The 18,648-nt window shown below is 37.8% G+C and overlaps 3 protein-coding genes and 1 non-coding gene across 8 annotated transcripts in view; 1 reads left to right on the forward strand and 3 right to left on the reverse strand.

The window, feature by feature from the left end:
* dennd4a (DENN domain containing 4A) overlaps nt 1–4,820 on the reverse strand; it is a 37,624-nt gene extending 32,804 nt beyond the window's left edge. For 2 of the 3 annotated variants that reach the window (XM_039692106.2, XM_039692105.2), the window contains exon 1: nt 4,579–4,819. The gene's annotated coding sequence lies outside the window, so the exon portion shown is untranslated. Of the gene's footprint in view, nt 1–4,578 lie in introns of all 3 variants that reach the window. The other variant, XM_039692107.2, reaches the window with a different exon arrangement.
* A 5,248-nt stretch (nt 4,821–10,068) lies between these two features.
* trnaq-cug (transfer RNA glutamine (anticodon CUG)) lies at nt 10,069–10,140 on the reverse strand. The gene has a single exon. It is a non-coding gene; the product is annotated as a tRNA-Gln (tRNA).
* A 404-nt stretch (nt 10,141–10,544) lies between these two features.
* Nucleotides 10,545–15,744, forward strand: rab11a (RAB11a, member RAS oncogene family). The gene is made up of 5 exons (XM_039692632.2): nt 10,545–10,737; nt 12,035–12,230; nt 12,592–12,785; nt 12,918–12,998; nt 13,479–15,744. Exons 1-5 carry the CDS (start codon nt 10,698–10,700, stop codon nt 13,613–13,615), a joined length of 648 nt encoding a protein of 215 aa, XP_039548566.1. The 5' UTR covers nt 10,545–10,697; the 3' UTR covers nt 13,616–15,744.
* Nucleotides 14,653–18,648, reverse strand: part of megf11 (multiple EGF-like-domains 11) — a 114,956-nt gene continuing 110,960 nt past the window's right edge. For all 3 annotated transcript variants that reach the window (XM_089116426.1, XM_089116427.1, XM_089116424.1), the window contains one exon: nt 14,653–18,379. In XM_089116426.1, coding sequence (XP_088972552.1) covers nt 18,204–18,379 — 176 coding nt within the window. In that variant the 3' untranslated portion in view covers nt 14,653–18,203. The remainder of the gene's footprint in view (nt 18,380–18,648) is intronic.

The raw sequence follows: 18,648 nt of genomic DNA on the forward strand, positions 1-18,648 counted from the left end.
CTCTCGGCTTATTTAACAGCAGCAAAACTGGATGATAGTCACACTTTTTTCATGCTTATTTGAGTTGGGGGTGTCCTTTTAATTGTTATTCAAGCAATGTATGTCTCGTGACCAACTCGGGATGGTGTAGAGTGCCCTCTGGTGGACAAACTATACTCCAACACTCATGACATGGTTCAAGCGTGTTCCATCCGTTTTTATTTTATTTTTGAAATATTCATTTACCGGCCATTAAAACTGCCGATACCGAAAGTTTGGAAAATGCCTAATATCGGCCGATAATATCGGCCTGCCGATATATCGGTCTGGCTCTACTTTGAAATTAGTAAACAGCAGTAGTATTTTTCCCTGAACAAGTACTACCATACTACCATAAAAATAAAATACCATAGTAGTCAACATTACAGTAACAGACACCGTCTAAAAGGTCTTTGATGGCTTGCAGCTTTATAGCAAATGGCTTCTTTGTGATTTACAGTAATGGCCAACAGAGTCACGGGACACGGCTTAAGAGCTTAGGAATTGAAACTGACCTACTGACTAGTTGTTTTGTCGTGACGGAGTGTTGAAGTGAAGAAATTTGTCAATTGAGGAACCGGTGGTGCTGTGCTGACGGTGTAAAACGGGAAGTTGCTGTTTCTAATCAAACATTTTGGAAATGGTGACAAGTCATCTGCAGATTTCATGATCCCAGTTAGATGCCGAGAATAAATAGAGGCCTTAAAACTCTAATCCTTCTCATCCTCATAAACCTTTTGGCTTTAAAGGAGGACTCTCTACAACATGCAATGACAAAGATGCACACTTTGTTCCAGATGTCTCGACTGTGGCCGTTTTCACATGTTCTGCTCAACAACATCACATACAAAGAAAACATAATCCCATCAAACTACTTGCATAAACAATCGAAGACATCAAGATCTAATCACACCCACGTTGTTCTAGAAAGATAGATACCACGTAATGTTCTCCAGACAGATTGAGAAGAAAATATAGCAGATGTGTCACATGTTACGTGAGAGATTTAGGATTATATTTAGACATAATCTCTCGGTCCAACAACCACGCCATCCGCAGAGGCTGGCTGTGCCCTCTCCACCATCAGAAGAGAGAAATTATAATCCTCACCATGGCAACCATGAAGAAAAGCCAGTGAATATTTAGCATTCTCCTTAAAATGCAAGGGGGAAAGAAAATACTTACATAAAACTAATAAAAAAAGAGTCAGAGATGAGCAGAAAGCTAGATAATGATGCAATAATGAGGACCTCACAATCACACGTCAACAGTTAAATAACAACTGCTGGTGAGGAAAAGAAAGGCAAGCTTAAATTGACAAGTTAGAGCTAAATTCCAGGCAAATTGCAGAGAATTATACAGTTATAATATTAAAGTCAGGCACGCTGTACTGGAAAGCCCTGAGGCACATTTCATCGTTATGTGATGCAATTATAGACACTCTTGCACTGACTCAACACTTTTCAGACAACTCGTAGGAAGTCGCTCCCATATTGAGAAACACCATGGTAACGTCAAAAAGAGAGACTCAAAAACGCCCGGAAGTGCGTTGGAAATGGCTCTTACATCAGAGATACCCGAATGCGTCCTACGCAGAGGAAATTCATGGACAAGTCGTGAAAGAAAATTACACTGCGTGTCTGAGCCATACAAATAAGGAACTCCTTCACCAACTTCATACTCATCATTCCGAAGAATTGGAGTAAGAGATCGATGGTTCCCTTTTCCAGTTTAAATGACTGGACAAGTTCCAGACCAGTAAACACAGCACAGAAAGCACAACGCAACAGAATGATACCTCAGAATAGGAAAACAGCCTCACATAATGGACATAAATCTGTAAGTTGTAAGAGGTTGTGAGTGGATGCATGATGTGATCTTGGATTTGCACACAAAGTACTGGTCCATTAAAAAAAAAAAATTATTATTACTTTACATAATATCCAGAAATAAAAAGATGTGCACAACCAATAAACTAAAATTACTTATTTAAAAATTATAAATGCATTATTTATCAAATGATAAACAACATTTATGTCCATTTATTTTTCGATTGCTCACTTTTCAGATAAAATCCGAATATCTATTGTAATTAAAGCAGCATATTAAAAAACTTCAAAAAAATATGCAATAATATTTTATATATTTAATTTTAAAATAGAATTACCTAATATTATAATAATACATAATATTCAAAATAAAAATAAAAATCTCACTGTGATGTTTTGCCCAATCCTGACCTAAAATTAATTTGACACCTTTGCTCATGGCATTAAAGGAATAGTTCACTCAAAAATTGTCACCATTTAGCCTACTCACCCTTTAGTTTTTCCAAACCTGTATGTTTCTTTCGTCTGCAGAACACAAAAGAAGATATTTTAAAGAATGTTAACCAGACAGTTGACGGTAGCCATTGACTTCCATAGTATTTTGTTTTCCTACTATGGAAGTCAATGGCTACCGTCAACTGTCTGGTTAACATTCTTTAAAATATCTTCTTTTGTGTTCAGCAGACGAAAGAAACTCATACATGTTTGGAAGTGGAACAACTTGAGGGCGAATAAGAGATGATGGCATTTTTGGCTGAACTATGTTTTAAAACCACTTCAGCAGAGAGCAGCATTACATGACTCATCATATCAGGGAAAAGCCTTGTCCCAAACAAAACACCGTTTTCCAATAATTTTAACTAGAACTGTTGCATGCTTACGGCTGTTGACACGATACGCCTTGCCCTTCTTTCAGCAACCTGTAGCGTGTAGAAGCCACAGGATAAGCCAATTTAACAGTCTGCCCATAAAAATGAGCATGATCTTATCCAGCTGTGCTGGAGCTATGGGCTGTGGCCCTGAGTAAGGGCTCCATGGGCCAACAGGCTCCAGATACTGCACAGCTCTGGGACAGCAGTGAGGCCTGGAGGAAAACACAAGAAGGGGGAACTATTGCAGCACATTTGGCCGAGCATCTGGTCCTGCTTAAGACACAGGGCGGACATTTGATTCCTTTGCACCATGCCGGGAAACAAGCAGACATCTGCATACTTTGGATAGGAGGAGGCAGGCAAGCTATTTCAATGTGGAAATGTTTTGTCAAGGAGACTTTACCAAGGTATAGGACAGGCAGTAATTCTTCTCCAACTCCATTTACTGTAACATTTGTGTTAAAGGAATACTCCACTTTTTTGGAAATAGGCTCATTTTACCACTACCGTTGTAACGGTTTTACTGTTTTTGAATGTATTCAGCCGATTTTTTTGACATTTAGAAGAATATCCGTAACCAGACAGTTTCTGGTCTCATTGACTTCCTTAGTATATTTTTTCCCTACTGTACTAAGTCAATGAGACCAGAAACTGTCTGGTTACTGATATTCTTCTAAATATCAGAAGATCGGCTGAATGGATTTGAAAATGGTAAAACTCAACTTTTTAACTCTGGGGGAGTGGTAAAATAAGCCTATTTCCAAAAAAAGTGGAGTATCCCTTTAAGACCTTTTATAAAGTAATGTATTTGTTTAACTTGACAAACTTGAAACAGCTAAAGTTTTGAAACAAATCCTGCTTTCCAAAGTGGATGAGAAAATAAAACCAAACAAGAATTGTATTAGTCAAAATGTCTCAACATACAATTACTGTAATATCATGATGCATTATAAAAGGAACACCCAATTGAAATTAAAGAACATTGCTAAAATACATTAAAGTTAGTCTAGCAAAGACTGTTATTAATTACAAAATATGCAATTACAGTGACGTGAAATGCAAATGATATACAGGCAAATATCACACTTCAACATCAGGACAAGCTCATGAAATTTCTCTGAATCCAGATATAAATCACAACCGACTCTAAATCCAGGATCAAAGCTAAATCTCCAAAGTAGATGATGGATGCTTCGAGCAACCTCTGAAATACCTTTGCAAATTTGTCATGGTTTGCTCAACATTACATGATCTCACCAGACAAAATGCATGAATCTCTTTGTAACTCTGATATTTGAGCATATATATCATCTAATAGCAGTAGCACACATTTCCTATAATGCCTATTGTGGTTATGTCCCTGCAGGAAAAACAGATCCTCTTTTGAATTTTGGATACATTTTAGGTGCAAGTAAAAATAGAACATTGCACGTTTAGCTTAACTAATAAACAAACATGAGAACATGGTGAAATAAATACATATGAAGATGATACTGCATCCAGACAGCTGGGCTTGGTCAGCCTTACAATAATTCATAAATCATAAGGGCCATGGCATTTAAATCAGACACATATGAATTATAATAACAGACACATTTCTAGATTTACCAGAAAATGGTGTTATGTGATGACAACCATCACACGGTGTGTAAATACACGATCAGAATCAAAACAAGCGCACAATTATCGACGTGTGATGACAGGTGCCACTCCATCTCCGGTCAGTCTTACATGTTTATACAATATATTGCTTTAAAATTCCTCAAATGTATCGTTTTATCACCCATTGACGCTTAACATTTTTAAAAGAAACAAATGTCCGTAACCATTAAATAGAAATGAGCATAGCACACACTCACTGTTTCAGTAGGACGACGATTCAGAAGACACGCTCATTGAAGCACGCGCCGTTATTCTGATTAATAATCACAGAACGGAAGAAGGGAGTTGTGTATTTCCATTCATTTTCATCAAACAAATGAGTTATTCCTCCATCACGTATAAACAATCCCTCTGGGAGGGTTGTGCCTCATCTTCTCTATACGTTTTCAGAGATGCGCTCAGCTCGAGACTCGCGCAAGCGCTTATCAAAACCTGCCAACGGGGCACGTGACTGCCAGCACCCGTGACGTCATTTGAGCATTCCGGGGACTGTCTGTGGTTTAATGGGGGCGTCCCGACAGGTAGTCCATATAAAGCCTGTGGTGCTGAATGTTATCGACAAGAATGTGTTTAAAAGTGTTGGACTTGGTTGCAAGATTTAAAGATACAGTGATAAAATAACACAGTTTTAAGTGTGAGAGACTCTATGGTGAGAGATAGTGACTACACAGACTCGGCATATTTGGCCAATTAACAGACGCAGTGGTATTTTAGCATCATTGAGATAGGCCATAGCCTATATACTATTATACTCTTTATTACTTTTCAATGTATGTTTTCCGCTTTCATTTGAATTATTTTGGTTAAATTTAAATGATTTTGTCATTTTTGTTACCCTAGCTATTGATTTTATTGATTATTATTTCAGTTTAGCTTAGTTCAGTTAACATTTATTTTATTTCAAGTAGCCTAACAATTTATATATATATATATATATATATATTATTTTTTTTATTGTTCAGCTGAAAATATTAGCCTACTAGTAGTGAAAAAATCTATTTTCGATGTATTAGAATGGATTTTTATTTATTATACATTTTTACTCTTAGTGATATTTGGGCCCAACTATTACAATTATATCAGCCACCCTGCTCTTTATACTGGTCCCATTAAAACCCCATATCGATTGACCATTGTTGCATTTCCATAATATGTCAAGTCAATGTATTTTATTCCATTTTGTACTATTATAATTGCCATTAGTTATTGCGAGAGGACATATCACCTTATGAATGGTTCAGTTTATGGGAGTACAGCTGTTCTAGGCTATAGGCCCTGAGGGGCTCACTAAGTTTGTTTGCAAAACTTGGTCCTACACTGGCTTTGAAAAAGGTGATGCAGCCTTAACAAGACAGAGAGAGATTTTTAATGGTGTGACTGCCAACAAAATGTGCCTCTGACTTAGATATTCCATGCCACTGTAGGTGGTCAGTAACCTCAACTAACTCAGCTTGTTCAAAAACGTGTCTTCTTAACTGTCAATATAGCATAAGGTCTCTTGCTGCAATGAATCCCCTAAAATAGCAGGATCTGTGGACAATATGGCAAATAACCACTGACAAAAAATTGAGAGACTTTTTAAGAGGTGAACTTGGAAAAACTATTTGGACATATGCGATTCTACTTTAGAAAACATGTGTGGGGGTGGGAGAATGTTTGTTTAGAAAGTTCAGAGGTCAAAAGGTGCAGGAACTACTGAAGGACAGTCTTCAAAGTGCTTGAGCTTTCTTCATCAAGAAGACACCCAGGCCAACACTTCTTAAACCCAGATAAATGATTTAATAAAGCAGTTTTAGTGGATGCCGACTGGCCACCCAGCTGGCTGTGCAAACCCATAAACATCAGAAGGATTAGGACATCCACCAGCCCCTCGTGTGTGTAATAGTTGTTCCAAAGGCACATGCTGGCCACCCAAATGGCAGGACTAGAGACATCAACTTCTATGCAGCTAACAGGAAATGTTCTCAAAACTTTGGCTCATATGTTCTGGCAAGGTTATCTCATAGTAATGAACAAATGTTGTTTAATGTTAGCTTGTTCAAAGTTATCTGGTCTTTAAAAAATGTCAAAACATTAGCACAAAAACGTATAGCTACATCATTCATGGAAGTTCCAAACATATTTTAGTTGGATGTTGGATGAACTTCTTCAGAGAACATGAACGGAATCGAATATTCCCTGTACGTTCACATAACCAAGATAAACAAACATTAAAAAAAAAAGCTGGGTCGTTTTGAACACGTACATGGAAACATTAAGAACATTTTCATATTGGGAATGTAACTGGCAAAATGTTCTTAGAATATATTTTTTGTTATATAGCTTGTCATTTTGATTAAAAAAACAAAAACAAGTCATTTCTTTGCCTGCCTTATAAACTTCAGTCTGCTGTGGAGTGGAATATTTGTGCTTTCTAACAGCCTTCACAGAGTAGTTTTCAGTTGTATTGTCTGAAGTCAAATCTAGAGCTGAGCTTAATCATTTGCCATGCAGCTGAACAAACGGATTGGCTTGAAGGCTACATGTCCCTGGTCTCCATCAGTGTTGATTAAAGGTGCTAAATGAAGAGTTCAGATGCAAAAGCCTCTAAATGCCATTTGAAATTTTCTTCTAAAATGACCATTTTTATCAAGCTTGTATATTTAAGTTCAGTAATTTCACTTAAATGACAATTAATAAGTAATCTTCATTGCCATTTTAGTGAAATTACTGAACTTAAATATACAAGCTTGATAAAAATGACTTACTTTTAATTCTACCATGCATAGCATAAAATTGGTTTATGTGTTGCATATATGTATTCTGTTTGTGTCTACCTCAGTGTGTCTATAATTTCCCTGAGGAGCCGAAGTAATGTTATTGTTTCACTGTGTGCTTGGGTTTGACTGGAATAACTAATAAACCCAAACTTGAAATGTGAATTTAAATTGGCTAAGTGGATGACATTGTTTGGTTAAATGCATGGAAAATCAGACAAGTAAGTAGGCCTACTTTGAAATACTTTTGCAAAAAAAAATGTAAGCATTTTAAGACTCTGAGGATTCTAGAGAAGGTTGACCATGCATAGTGGTCATTACAGTGGACAGCTATTTTAAAAGCATTTTCTTGGATTTGCAAGGGTTTTGATTGCAAAGTTGCACATCAATCTCTTCAGTGGATCCTATACATTGCAACCAAGTCATTGTGTTTCAATTTGGCCTACAAAGTCATAACTTCAGCACTCTATTGGGCTATACCTTTAGCACTCAAAATGTATTTTTCCAATATTTAATTCATAGAACAAGTGAGATTTCAAAACTATTTTGACCAGTGAACTAAGAAATATCTGTAGTTTCCATTTCAGACATCTAGTCATTTTACGCAATGGGTAAAACATCATCGACTTGCAAAAACAGTAGGCCTACTTTCGAACCGTAAAAGTTAATTCTACATAAAACATTTTGATTCTTCTAATAGGCCTATATAATATATTGCTAGAATACAATTTATTTATTTATTTGTTATTTATTTACAACTAAGAAATTTCTAAGAGGAAAATACCATAAAGTTTTGCAGTGAGGAAACCCCCCAACTTGTCCAACAGATGATTCTTTTCAAAGTTGAGTCAACAACCAGTAACATTACTGTCAGACTTACAGAACATACATCAGAAATGCTGATTACAGTCCTGAGATTCCGCAGAGCTTCTAGATAAAGTCCTACAATATGAGTCTGGGTGATGTAATATGAAAAATTAAGTAAAAAGGGTGCATATACTTTGCTGGGATAGTCATCTAAGTACAAAACATTCTCATAATCATAACACCAGTCATACTTTTTGTGTATTCAAAGAGCATTTGATCGGAAAACTAAAATAAAAATAATAAAACTAAACTAAAATAAAAATAATAAAATGAATCTGTAGGCTATTCAACAGAGTATGAGCAAAGGGCTGGCTAGCTAAATAGAACTGAAATTGGCATTAAAAACATGTGTGGTAAAGCATTGCCAGGAAATGCATATGGTTGTCTATTATGAGTCACAGGTTTGGTTGCTATGATTGTGTAACCAGTTATGAATGTGACATAACTACAGAATGATTTGGCGGCATCAAAAGGTTCAGACTGTGTTTAAAATGTTTTGTCATTTTCAAACTATCCACTCAATATGAATGACATAGCCTACATACTGTACAGGTAATATGAGATGAAATATCTGTTCAAACTAAATTTTATTTTGAGTCAGTGTGAATTATGGGGACTTTCCCAATTCCCATCTACGCCTTATTCACGGCAGCGCCATTTTTGATTTTTAGTATGAATGAAAGCGAGGCTGTGAGGGATAGACTTGCATATCTTCAATGGGCTGTACTGTTATTTAATGTGTTTTCGGATTGTTCTGCTCATAAAACACTGGAAAAATATCTTTGAAAGAAATGTCAGTTGACAAAAAACTCCCGACAATGTAAGCTGTGAAAAATTTTAAGTAATCTAGCTACTTTATTCAGCTTTTTACAGCGGATGCCATTGGAAACACGGTAAGTCTATCCCTCACAGCTTCACTTTCATTCCTGTCATGGCGCTGCTCTGAATAAGGTCGGGGACTGCAACAGCACAACTCCTTACAATCACGTGTTCAATACATTTCAACCATTTTGGTGTTTCTGTGTGACTGAAGATATGCACAACACTGCACCCTAGTGGTCGTATGGAATTATTATTATTTTTTATGAATATTGTGAGACGCTTAGCAGAATGCTTTTACTTTAGACAAGTAAAACCTCTTTACACCTTTCATTTTTTTATCTTGGAAATCTTGTAGCCTAATCTTGTGTGTAAAAAAAAAGAATAAAAAAGTAGCGAAATCCGTTATACAAATTTATCAAAGTATTTGAGCTACTTTTTGGCCTTTGAGTCATGATTTTAGAACAGGTCTTTTCATGCTCATGTTGTGCATCAATTAAAAAGTTACACATAGGTCCATAGAGGACAAAACTGTCTGTCAAAAAAACTATCATAAACATGTGAAGCTTGGGAGCACAGACTTAAGTTTGGTCTCATTTTAAAGAAGATTATTGCTGAAGTCAACATTTAAAGAATGAATAAGTCAATCCCAAAAAAGTAATACAGGTTTAAGTTTAGGAAAATTATTTATGAACATTATTTTATATAAAATATATATTTTATGAAACAAGTTAAACTCTAAAACAGCTAGAAAATCAAAGCCATTAATCTAAATAAGTCGTGTTCAAATTTTGAGGTTGATATCTAAAAAAAAAAATGCTAATTTTTCGGTAAGATTTTGTTTGGACCCATTACCAGATTTTCCCCATTCGATGCCTATGCAGAAGCAGAACTCAGAAATAAAGCGATTATTTGCTTTATAGGCCAAACCTGAAAAAAATCGTAAAACATTTTATTTGAAGCATTGCAAACAGACTGAAAGCCTCTTAACAAAGATTGCATTATTTTATAGTTGAATGGCCATGGGATTAAAAATGGAAGTTTACATAGGTTTCAATGGGGACATTTTTTGTAGGCTACCTAGTGCAAAATTGAGGGGTTTTTTTATAGTAAAATTCCAATAAATTCCTAATTTTATACAGTTAGCATTAACGCAGGCAAAGTGATCGAAAAACAAAACTGTCCATAAGAACGTACAAGGGTTAACTATTATCGGGAAAACCAATTTCTAAGATATAAAATCATAGGTTCCACCGAGATTTGAACTCGGATCGCTGGATTCAGAGTCCAGAGTGCTAACCATTACACCATGGAACCACCCTGTCGATAAGATGAAATCTACAGTTTTAATAACTTGTTTTTGTGAAAATTAGCTCGTTTGTTTCCTTCAAAACCGCTATCACTATAACGTATGGCCTAAACAACCCACAAGAATTAAAACTAAATTAAAATGAACTCCTAAGAACACAATGATATCCGGGACATGCGACTGTGCTTTTCTGTTTGTCAAAAGCACGTTTCATATTAACATATATAACCATTTTAATCACCAATGCACGATCCACAACCATTTAGCTGTTTTATAGATTATTAAGATATACATTAAACAAGCTATACAATACATTTACGTACTGAAATACTGCTATATAAAAGAAAATAAATATTGTAATAGGGCTTTTATTTTGACAGCTTGTAAAGGCCCTAACCCGGAACACTTCAGGGAACGCTCACTGGTTCGCCTGCTTGCTAACGTGTTAGCATGGCTACTGCCTAATCACAAATACACTGCAGTGCAGTAGCGGAGAGGACAGGGACGGGTCGGCTACACTTTTGCTTCACATTCTTCCATTGTTTGCGCTTTTGTTTTAATCGAAATGGGGACGCGAGACGACGAATATGACTACTTGTTTAAAGGTTAGTACATACAACATTTGCGTCAACTATATAAGTTAAAGCGGCGCTGATCATTGTGGTTATTGTTAGATAGTGTGGTTTTATATTAAACACATAAGGCCAGCTAACCGGCTAGCTCACTTCAAACAGCCCAAAACAACTCATGCTCATCGGCTGGAATAGTATCATTTTAGTCTTATATTACTCAGTTACGCCGCACTCTGTCTATACAGATGTTGGTTAATTGACTTCATAAAGCACAGTTTACCGAAGATCGGACCACACCTTGAAGCGGCTAGCTGAAGTTAGCTGATATTGTCGCTGGAGGGGTTTAACGGAGCAGGCGGAAATGGGAAACGGCCTGTATTCCCAGATGTTTTTCCAAGCCTGTATGACCGACTGACTTCGGTGGAAGACAAAAGGAGATATTTGGGGCAACTTAAACCACCGTTCGCTTCCATTATATATTTTTCCTTACAATTAAAGTGAAAGATGTACGAGGCTGTCATTCTGCACTGCGTCTCCTTTTGTGTTCCACCGACAAAAATATTATCGTTTTGGTGGAACAACATTAACACATTTTGGGTGAACTGTCCTTAAAACAATTATTTTGTGTCAGCTTATAGTTACTGTTATTTTTAAGGAAATACAAGGTATCAGCTGACGCGACCTCTCTTTGCTTATGTTATCGTTGTTTTTGTCTTTTTTGCATGAAATAACGTGACATTTTTTATTTAATCATTTTATAATAAGTCCATAAAACAAGCTGTTCCCTATTCAGTCATCTTTGAAATGCATTCATTGTTCTCGGAGTTTGTGAGGTTTCTTACCATGTTGTAATCAAGAAACGACGTGCTAACGTGAATCATAGTGATCGTCAACAACCTCTCTAATCTAGTTTAGTCATGTTCGATGTTATAAATAAATCTTCAAATTAGCCTAGAATAGCTAAAAATGACCAAAAATGGTCATGTCTCCCACATTGTGACTTTTTAAAACGTATTTAAATGCACTTCACTTTTAAATTATGTAATGTGTCGACTCATAACTAAGCGCTTAGATAGTTTCCAAACATGAGGAGGTTTGTTCCTATATTTTATTTTAGACCGAGATGTCTTTGATTTCACACTCCTATTTAAATGCCTAGTTCATGCAATTGGCTAAATGGCTAATTCATGCAATAATTAAAATTGTCATCTACTCACTCTCATGTTTTTCCTAACCCATAAGACCGTTGTTCATTAAACACAACTGCAAATTGGCTGAACTAGGTTATGGTGTTATCAGATATAAACCATGATGTTTTTTTATTTTAAAGTGGTCCTGATTGGAGACTCTGGTGTGGGGAAGAGTAACCTTCTGTCTCGTTTCACCCGCAATGAATTCAACCTTGAGAGCAAAAGCACTATCGGAGTGGAGTTCGCTACACGGAGCATTCAGGTGGATGGAAAGACGGTGAAGGCTCAGATTTGGGACACAGCTGGACAGGAACGCTACCGAGCCATCACCTCGGCGTAAGTGTTTTTCCTTTATGGACAAATCTGTTTTGTTTGATAAAGTCTAAAAGCTTGTTCACACCAAGCACCGTCAGTTCTATAAGCTTTTAATGATCTTAGGGAAGTCCACACCACAGATAAAATGATAACAGCTCAGAGGAACGATATTGTTGAAATCACTTTCAGAACGATTTTTTGTTGTTTGAAGAACGAATCCACCTGACTTTTTTTTTTTAAAGAGTTTGAGTAAAGTCAAATATGATGTCAGTCAAAAATGAAAGTTGTTTCAGAGGGGAAGCAATTTTCTATATTCTGATGAACTATTATGAAGACAAACTTAATTGGATGATTGAATCATTTTCCCTGCGTTGATGTACAGGTATTACCGGGGAGCCGTGGGGGCCCTCCTAGTGTATGACATCGCCAAGCACCTGACCTATGAGAATGTGGAGCGTTGGCTTAAGGAGCTCCGAGACCATGCAGACAGCAATATCGTCATCATGCTCGTGGGCAATAAAAGCGACTTGCGTCACCTCCGGGCCGTGCCCACCGACGAAGCACGTGCATTTGCAGGTTAGATCTACAATAAAGACTTAAAAGTGGACCTTTAACTCCTGGAGTGTGTTCATTTGTTCGGTTTCTTTGTGTACTCTATCAGCTTGTTACCATGAACGTTAATGTAGCCTATGTTCCCCATGTTTGCAGAGAAAAACGGTCTGTCCTTCCTAGAGACTTCAGCTTTGGATTCCACCAATGTAGAGACTGCTTTTCAGACCATCCTGACTGGTGAGTCGTATGCTTTGCAAAAGAGCGTTTCAGCACACGTAGCGGATACTAATCAGTTTACAAGGTTAAGGATGATAAACCTTTATTTATGTACAATGACAAGTGACAAAAAACACTAAACAGGCTTGAGGAAATGTTTAAAATGATAAAAAAAGGAAGATTGTAAATGATTGGCCGAAGGCCACATCCTTATGAATGACTCATCAAAAGCCCTGACTTGGTCGGGTAGGTTTTTCTAGCCTGACGTGACTGCAATAGAGAGTCTCTGTGGTCTCTTTTGCTCCTCTGTTTTGCTCCTGGCATCTGCAGAAGAAACAAATAATAAATGTTTCAAAGGCATCGCAGTCAGTTGCAATGCTGTAATTGTGTCCGGTAATAACTGTAGGGTTTATAGGCTTTTACGGCAACACAAAGTCCACATTCATTGCCAGTTCGTGTTGTCACTGTGTCTTAACATCAATATCCTCTTCTGTCCCATAGAAATCTATCGGATCGTATCCCAAAAGCAGATGTCCGACCGCCGAGACAATGACATGTCACCTAGCAACAATGTAGTGTCCATCCAGGTGCAACCTACTGAGAATAAACCAAAGATGCAGTGCTGCCAGAGCATCTAGCGGCACCCGTACCATACCCCCCCCCCCCCAAACCCCAACCACCCACCTGCAACACCCCCCTCCCCTCCCCCCTTCAAGACTGCTTTGGGTCTGAGATGCAGCTGCACAACTAGGCTTGAGCACAGAGGCTGGTTCCAAAGCTGGAATCTCAAAGGGTCACCACCTGCAGTCTGGACTAAGCTTGTTTTTTTCCCTCCCTCCTTCCTGCCATGGTAGGCTTTTATATTGCCGAATTTTAATAATCATTTGTGCCGATCTTCACTGAAATGTCTTAATATATAATTTCATTCGCAAACGTGTGAGGTTCGCTCATGTATGTCTTTAGTAGCAGCCCCCCCTTGTCTCTGGGGTGGAGGGGAGAAACGTGCAGTATTGGAGGTTTTGCTATATTTAATGTTGTGATTGTATAGAGATGATGTACCTGATAGATGTTAGATGACGATTAGGGCCCAAAGACCACAGTCTTCACCTTTCAGCAATCTTCCAAGTGTGGTTCGCATTGCATGTACAGTCCCGGCACGGGGCGGCACCGCATCACGTTCTTGATTTCACCATCAGGCCAATGGAAGAGGCCTTAAGGCACATAGCTACTGCGCTGTTTTCTCTTCGCCATTCATTTGCATCGAGGTAGAATAGTGGTTTTAGTGCCTTTTTATGATGGAACATTACACGGACGCTTTCATGCATGTGCTTAAAACGCAACACCTCCTCAGCTGTCCATGCCAGTGTGGCGAGGCCTTCATCACGCGCTAGAATCACACTGTAATGTAGTCCGTTATGGACTTTTTCTTTTTGTGTTACCAGCCCTTTCAGTTGTTGTTTTCGCATAGCAAAAGTTCAATTTGTAATAAACAAGAATTGATGTCATAAATGCAGATTGTTTCCTAAAGAGGGGACCGAACTACCAAACAGGCACAAGTTCTCTTTGAAACACTACCACAGACCTATTCAGAATGAAAAGAGGGAAAACTTCCCCTAAACGCAACGTTATCTCTTAACATCACAACCTCAAACCCATTGTACTTTTGCAGGTCACGCTCTGTCGTTAAAGTCGGAACAGGAAAAACACGCAGCAGTGAATAGCGGCCAGCTGACGGCCGCATCACATGAGAGCGCTCTAGGGAATAGACTGGATACTTTCTCTTTGTTTTTATTGCACTGAATGTAAAATATCTCCCGCCACTACAGTTAATGATCATAAGACCTGTAACTTGTATTTATTCCGTGGTAGTCACTTGAATCGAGTTGTTAGCCTTTTAATCTTGGTGGCGAAGTGATGGCGTTGAGACACAGTGTGATCATTTATGAATGTATTATGTGTTTTAGCCTACAAAAAAAGTCTTTGTCCTGATTCCAGCAGATGAGGAAACTACCACAAGCTGTGATGCTCGTCTTCGCTTAATGGCTGTCTAATAAAATTTACTCCGACTGAAAGACTGAACTAATAATGCATGTTATATAACGGGTGACCTCGGGGTGGGAGAATACCGTAGACCTCAGCAGTGGTTTATTTTTCTTCATCGATCCCTTTGAGTTTAATTACCCTAGCACTAGGTAAAGCAACATAGTTTGCTAAGGTCATTCCCATCAGAACACATTCCAGGTGGAATTGAAGGCCCTTAAAGGCTGCAATGTAATTACTGAATCAGACTGAACCGACATTACTGCATGCTAGTCATTTGACTGTTTTTAGTGAGTCTCCTATATCTTATAAGCAGCACACACAGTACTTATCGCCATCGAGAGAAAAAGACCTGGTGATTATACAAGCGTCAGGGTCCGTTTCTGTTCTTCTAGGACCCTGATTGTGATTGTAGGACTGTTCTCTAGTCTAGAGGCAGGGGTCTCTGGTGCTAACAGGGGCCAGTGCCAATGATGTGAGGGCACAGATGGCACGACTATGACCTGCCCATGCACTGCACATAGCTGGTGTGTCCTAGTAAGATTACCCAGATATTACTTTTCTGACTGTCGGATCTTTCACGTATTGCCTCGAGAACCTTATTTCTTTTTGTTTCTTTTGTCTGCACTGTACTGTGATTTTATTTTGTATTGTTATGATTATACTATTACTCTGTCACCTGTAATTCCAATTTAAAAGAGCAAATAAAATATGTAGTTAATTCAAAGCTTTTCTATTACTTATATATTGTTTAACCTTTCTTAGCTTAGTTTTCATGTAACAGGTTTATTATCTCATTAATTATGCCCAGTTACTTTATTCCTTTTTTTATTTTATTTCAGTTCCTTAAGGCATGGCCACAACGTCCTGATTTCTAAAGATAGTAAAAGTGGTCGGTTTATTTAAAAGGGAGCAGTTATACAGTATGTGACATGACGTTCAGTGCAGACGCACCAAATTATTATTTTCATGGTAAATGAACGATATCAAAATCCTACTGTTTTGTCTAAATAAATAAAACACTAAATATATCTAGCTAGCATCACAACATTATAATTAACAATATAAACTATTCATTTAGAGATTTGCTTAAAAATACATGAAACTATTCATGTTTTAAAGATTAACCTGAAAGGGATAGATGTTTTTATATGTTTTAGCTTACCTCAAGGGCACCCAAGATGTTGATGTCTTTGTTTCCACAGCATTTTCAATTTTGACATTTTTTGGTCAAACCGTTGTTGTCTATCAGTCATATAATGCAGTTTTAGGGGGTCCACCTCAAAGAGCATGCACAGAGAAGTCAAAATTAAACATGATTTAATGACTCGTGAATGTAAGTACACACTGATGGCCTAAGACACAAAATGAGCGGTTTGTGTGAGAAAACGAACAGTATTTATATAGTTTTTACCTCTTGTTAACAGCCGTCGAATTGATCTGAATCAGATGTCCAACTGAACCGAACCAGAGAATGTCTAACCGAACTGAACCGTCTCCAGATGTTACGCCAGAAGTGATCTCTCGCACGTCTACGTCAATTCACGGAGATTTCCGTATAGCTAAATATGTTTAGTAAAAGGTAAAACTTCAAAAAATACCATGGAAACAAAGACACCTACATCTTGGATGCCCTTGAGGTAAGCTAAAACATATCAAAAATTAATTTCAAATTAGACTATCCCTTTAACTTGAGAGAGTCAATTATACAGTCTAGTGGTTATTACACAAAAATATGACAGCCGAACAACGTGATTAATCAACCTTCTGACAGCTTACAAAAATGTAAACCAGCAATTAAACAGTAAGAACATTAAATAAACTGAGCGATCTTGAACAATTCATAAAAGTGCATGAGGAAACACTGCTGAGCTGTAGAGATGATTGGTTTGATGAAATGTTTTTTCCCCTTTTATTTATGAATGATTGTCACTATGTTATTGCTATTATGATGTTACGCAGCCACTCAAATCAAAGCTGCAAAGCTATAATCACCTAACAAACTGAAACACAAGGAAAGCGACATGTCTCCAAATCTATTTATACTGTTTTTAGGACACGTATGAGTCTATTTTGTCATTAGAGCTAACATATAATGTCGACTTTATATATTAATACTGTGCACAAATAGCACAAGCACATGAAAATAATTGGTCACTATGGGAATCATTTTTTCATGCTACTCCACCCCCCCCCCCCCCTTTAAATATGTTTAACTTTTACACCATAAAGAAAAACATCACTTGCACGAACAAGGTATAAATAAACATCATAAATACATAACCACAAAATAATACCTTTCAAGGTCTGCTAACAGATGTTTTAAAAATGTAAACATACATAGAAGAAAAACTAAACGTGATAGCTTCACAACTTAATTCCAATTCTTAAGACGTACACACTGATAGCAACAGTCATAAACGTCTATGTACAATAGAAAGCACCAGGTTGTTACACAAATGAGCATTATCACAGAGCTCATGTTGACCCCAGGCTCTCCTCATAAACTTTTATAAATATTTCTGAGTGGTAGACGAATGTACAGTATTATAAAGTCCTGGTCGGTACTTCCTCATAACGGTAACCGTCTTTACACAATAAGAACTCTTAATATTTCTTATTTTAAACCATGCTTTTGTCTCTAAGGTCCAGACTAAACGCTCCAGGGTGAAAAAGAGGTCTGCCCCCCTCACGGTCACCACCACTGCCAACTCCAAATTAAAAGTTCTGGATCATTGAGTCGCATTGATTATCTGTTCCAGTGCCTTTAAGAATCAATATAGTGAGTATGTTTCCATGAAAACCTCTCAAACGCTCCTTTATTCCCTCCAAATGTCTTTTCGTAGACCTATAAGCAAAGAATGCTTTTCTACCCTTGTATTTCCTGATTTTATATGTAAAGCTTGTTTTAAAAAAAAAAAGTCTCTGAGAGGGGGTGATGAATAATCGCTGGTGTCCAAATCTGGAGCTCTTGTTCTGGTATACAGTCCATTTCTCAACGGAAAGAGGAATACGGTCTCCACCTGTGTCGTGTCCAGTATAATCTACTCATGCATCTGTACTTGAATGTGTGTTGGAGAGGAAGAGAGATAAGAAGAGAGAGAGAGAGAGGTTGAGATTGTAAAAAAAAACGAGGTCTGGGAACTGTCAGTCTTGCGTCCCGTGTTTTTGGGGCAGGCCTGGGCTCTACAGCAGGGAGCTCGGGGGGCTCTCTGGAGGGGGTGGGGTGTGTGTGGGGCTGTGGCGCATGGGCAAGATGTCATAGTGGCTAGGAATGTGGCTGTTCCGCGGGAGGTCGTAAGGACTCTGGGAGAATCCGGTCGCCAGGCCGTTGGGTCCCTGAAGAACACTCACTGTCGGTTCTGAGAAGGAAAGGTTGCCAGAGGTGAGCGGCTCGATTTCTGAAACTCTCTCTGAATCTTTAACACATAGCTTTCCATATGGTGTACATTACATTATAAAGATCTTCAATAAACAAGCAATAAACATTAGTCCAAAAATGGAGCTGCTGGAGTCAAAAAAATATGATCATATGACACCAATTTTATCATCTCTGCACTGGTTATCTATTAAGTTTAGTATCGATTACAAAGCATTACTACTGACCTACAAGGCCTTAAACGGTTTAGCT

Source organism: Pimephales promelas, chromosome 10, assembly GCF_988280905.1.
Source record: "Pimephales promelas chromosome 10, fPimPro1.hap1.1, whole genome shotgun sequence".
Lineage (NCBI taxonomy): Eukaryota > Metazoa > Chordata > Actinopteri > Cypriniformes > Leuciscidae > Pimephales > Pimephales promelas.

What these genes read in the sequence shown, in the direction of transcription:
- rab11a (XM_039692632.2), top strand. Translation starts at nt 10,698, where the DNA reads ATGGGGACGCGAGACGACGAATATGACTACTTGTTTAAAG. An exon ending in ATATGACTACTTGTTTAAAG is followed by an intron (nt 10,738 to 12,034) that starts GTTAGTACATAC and finishes TTTATTTTAAAG; the next exon opens with TGGTCCTGATTGGAGACTCT. An exon ending in TTTTCAGACCATCCTGACTG is followed by an intron (nt 12,999 to 13,478) that starts GTGAGTCGTATG and finishes TCTGTCCCATAG; the next exon opens with AAATCTATCGGATCGTATCC.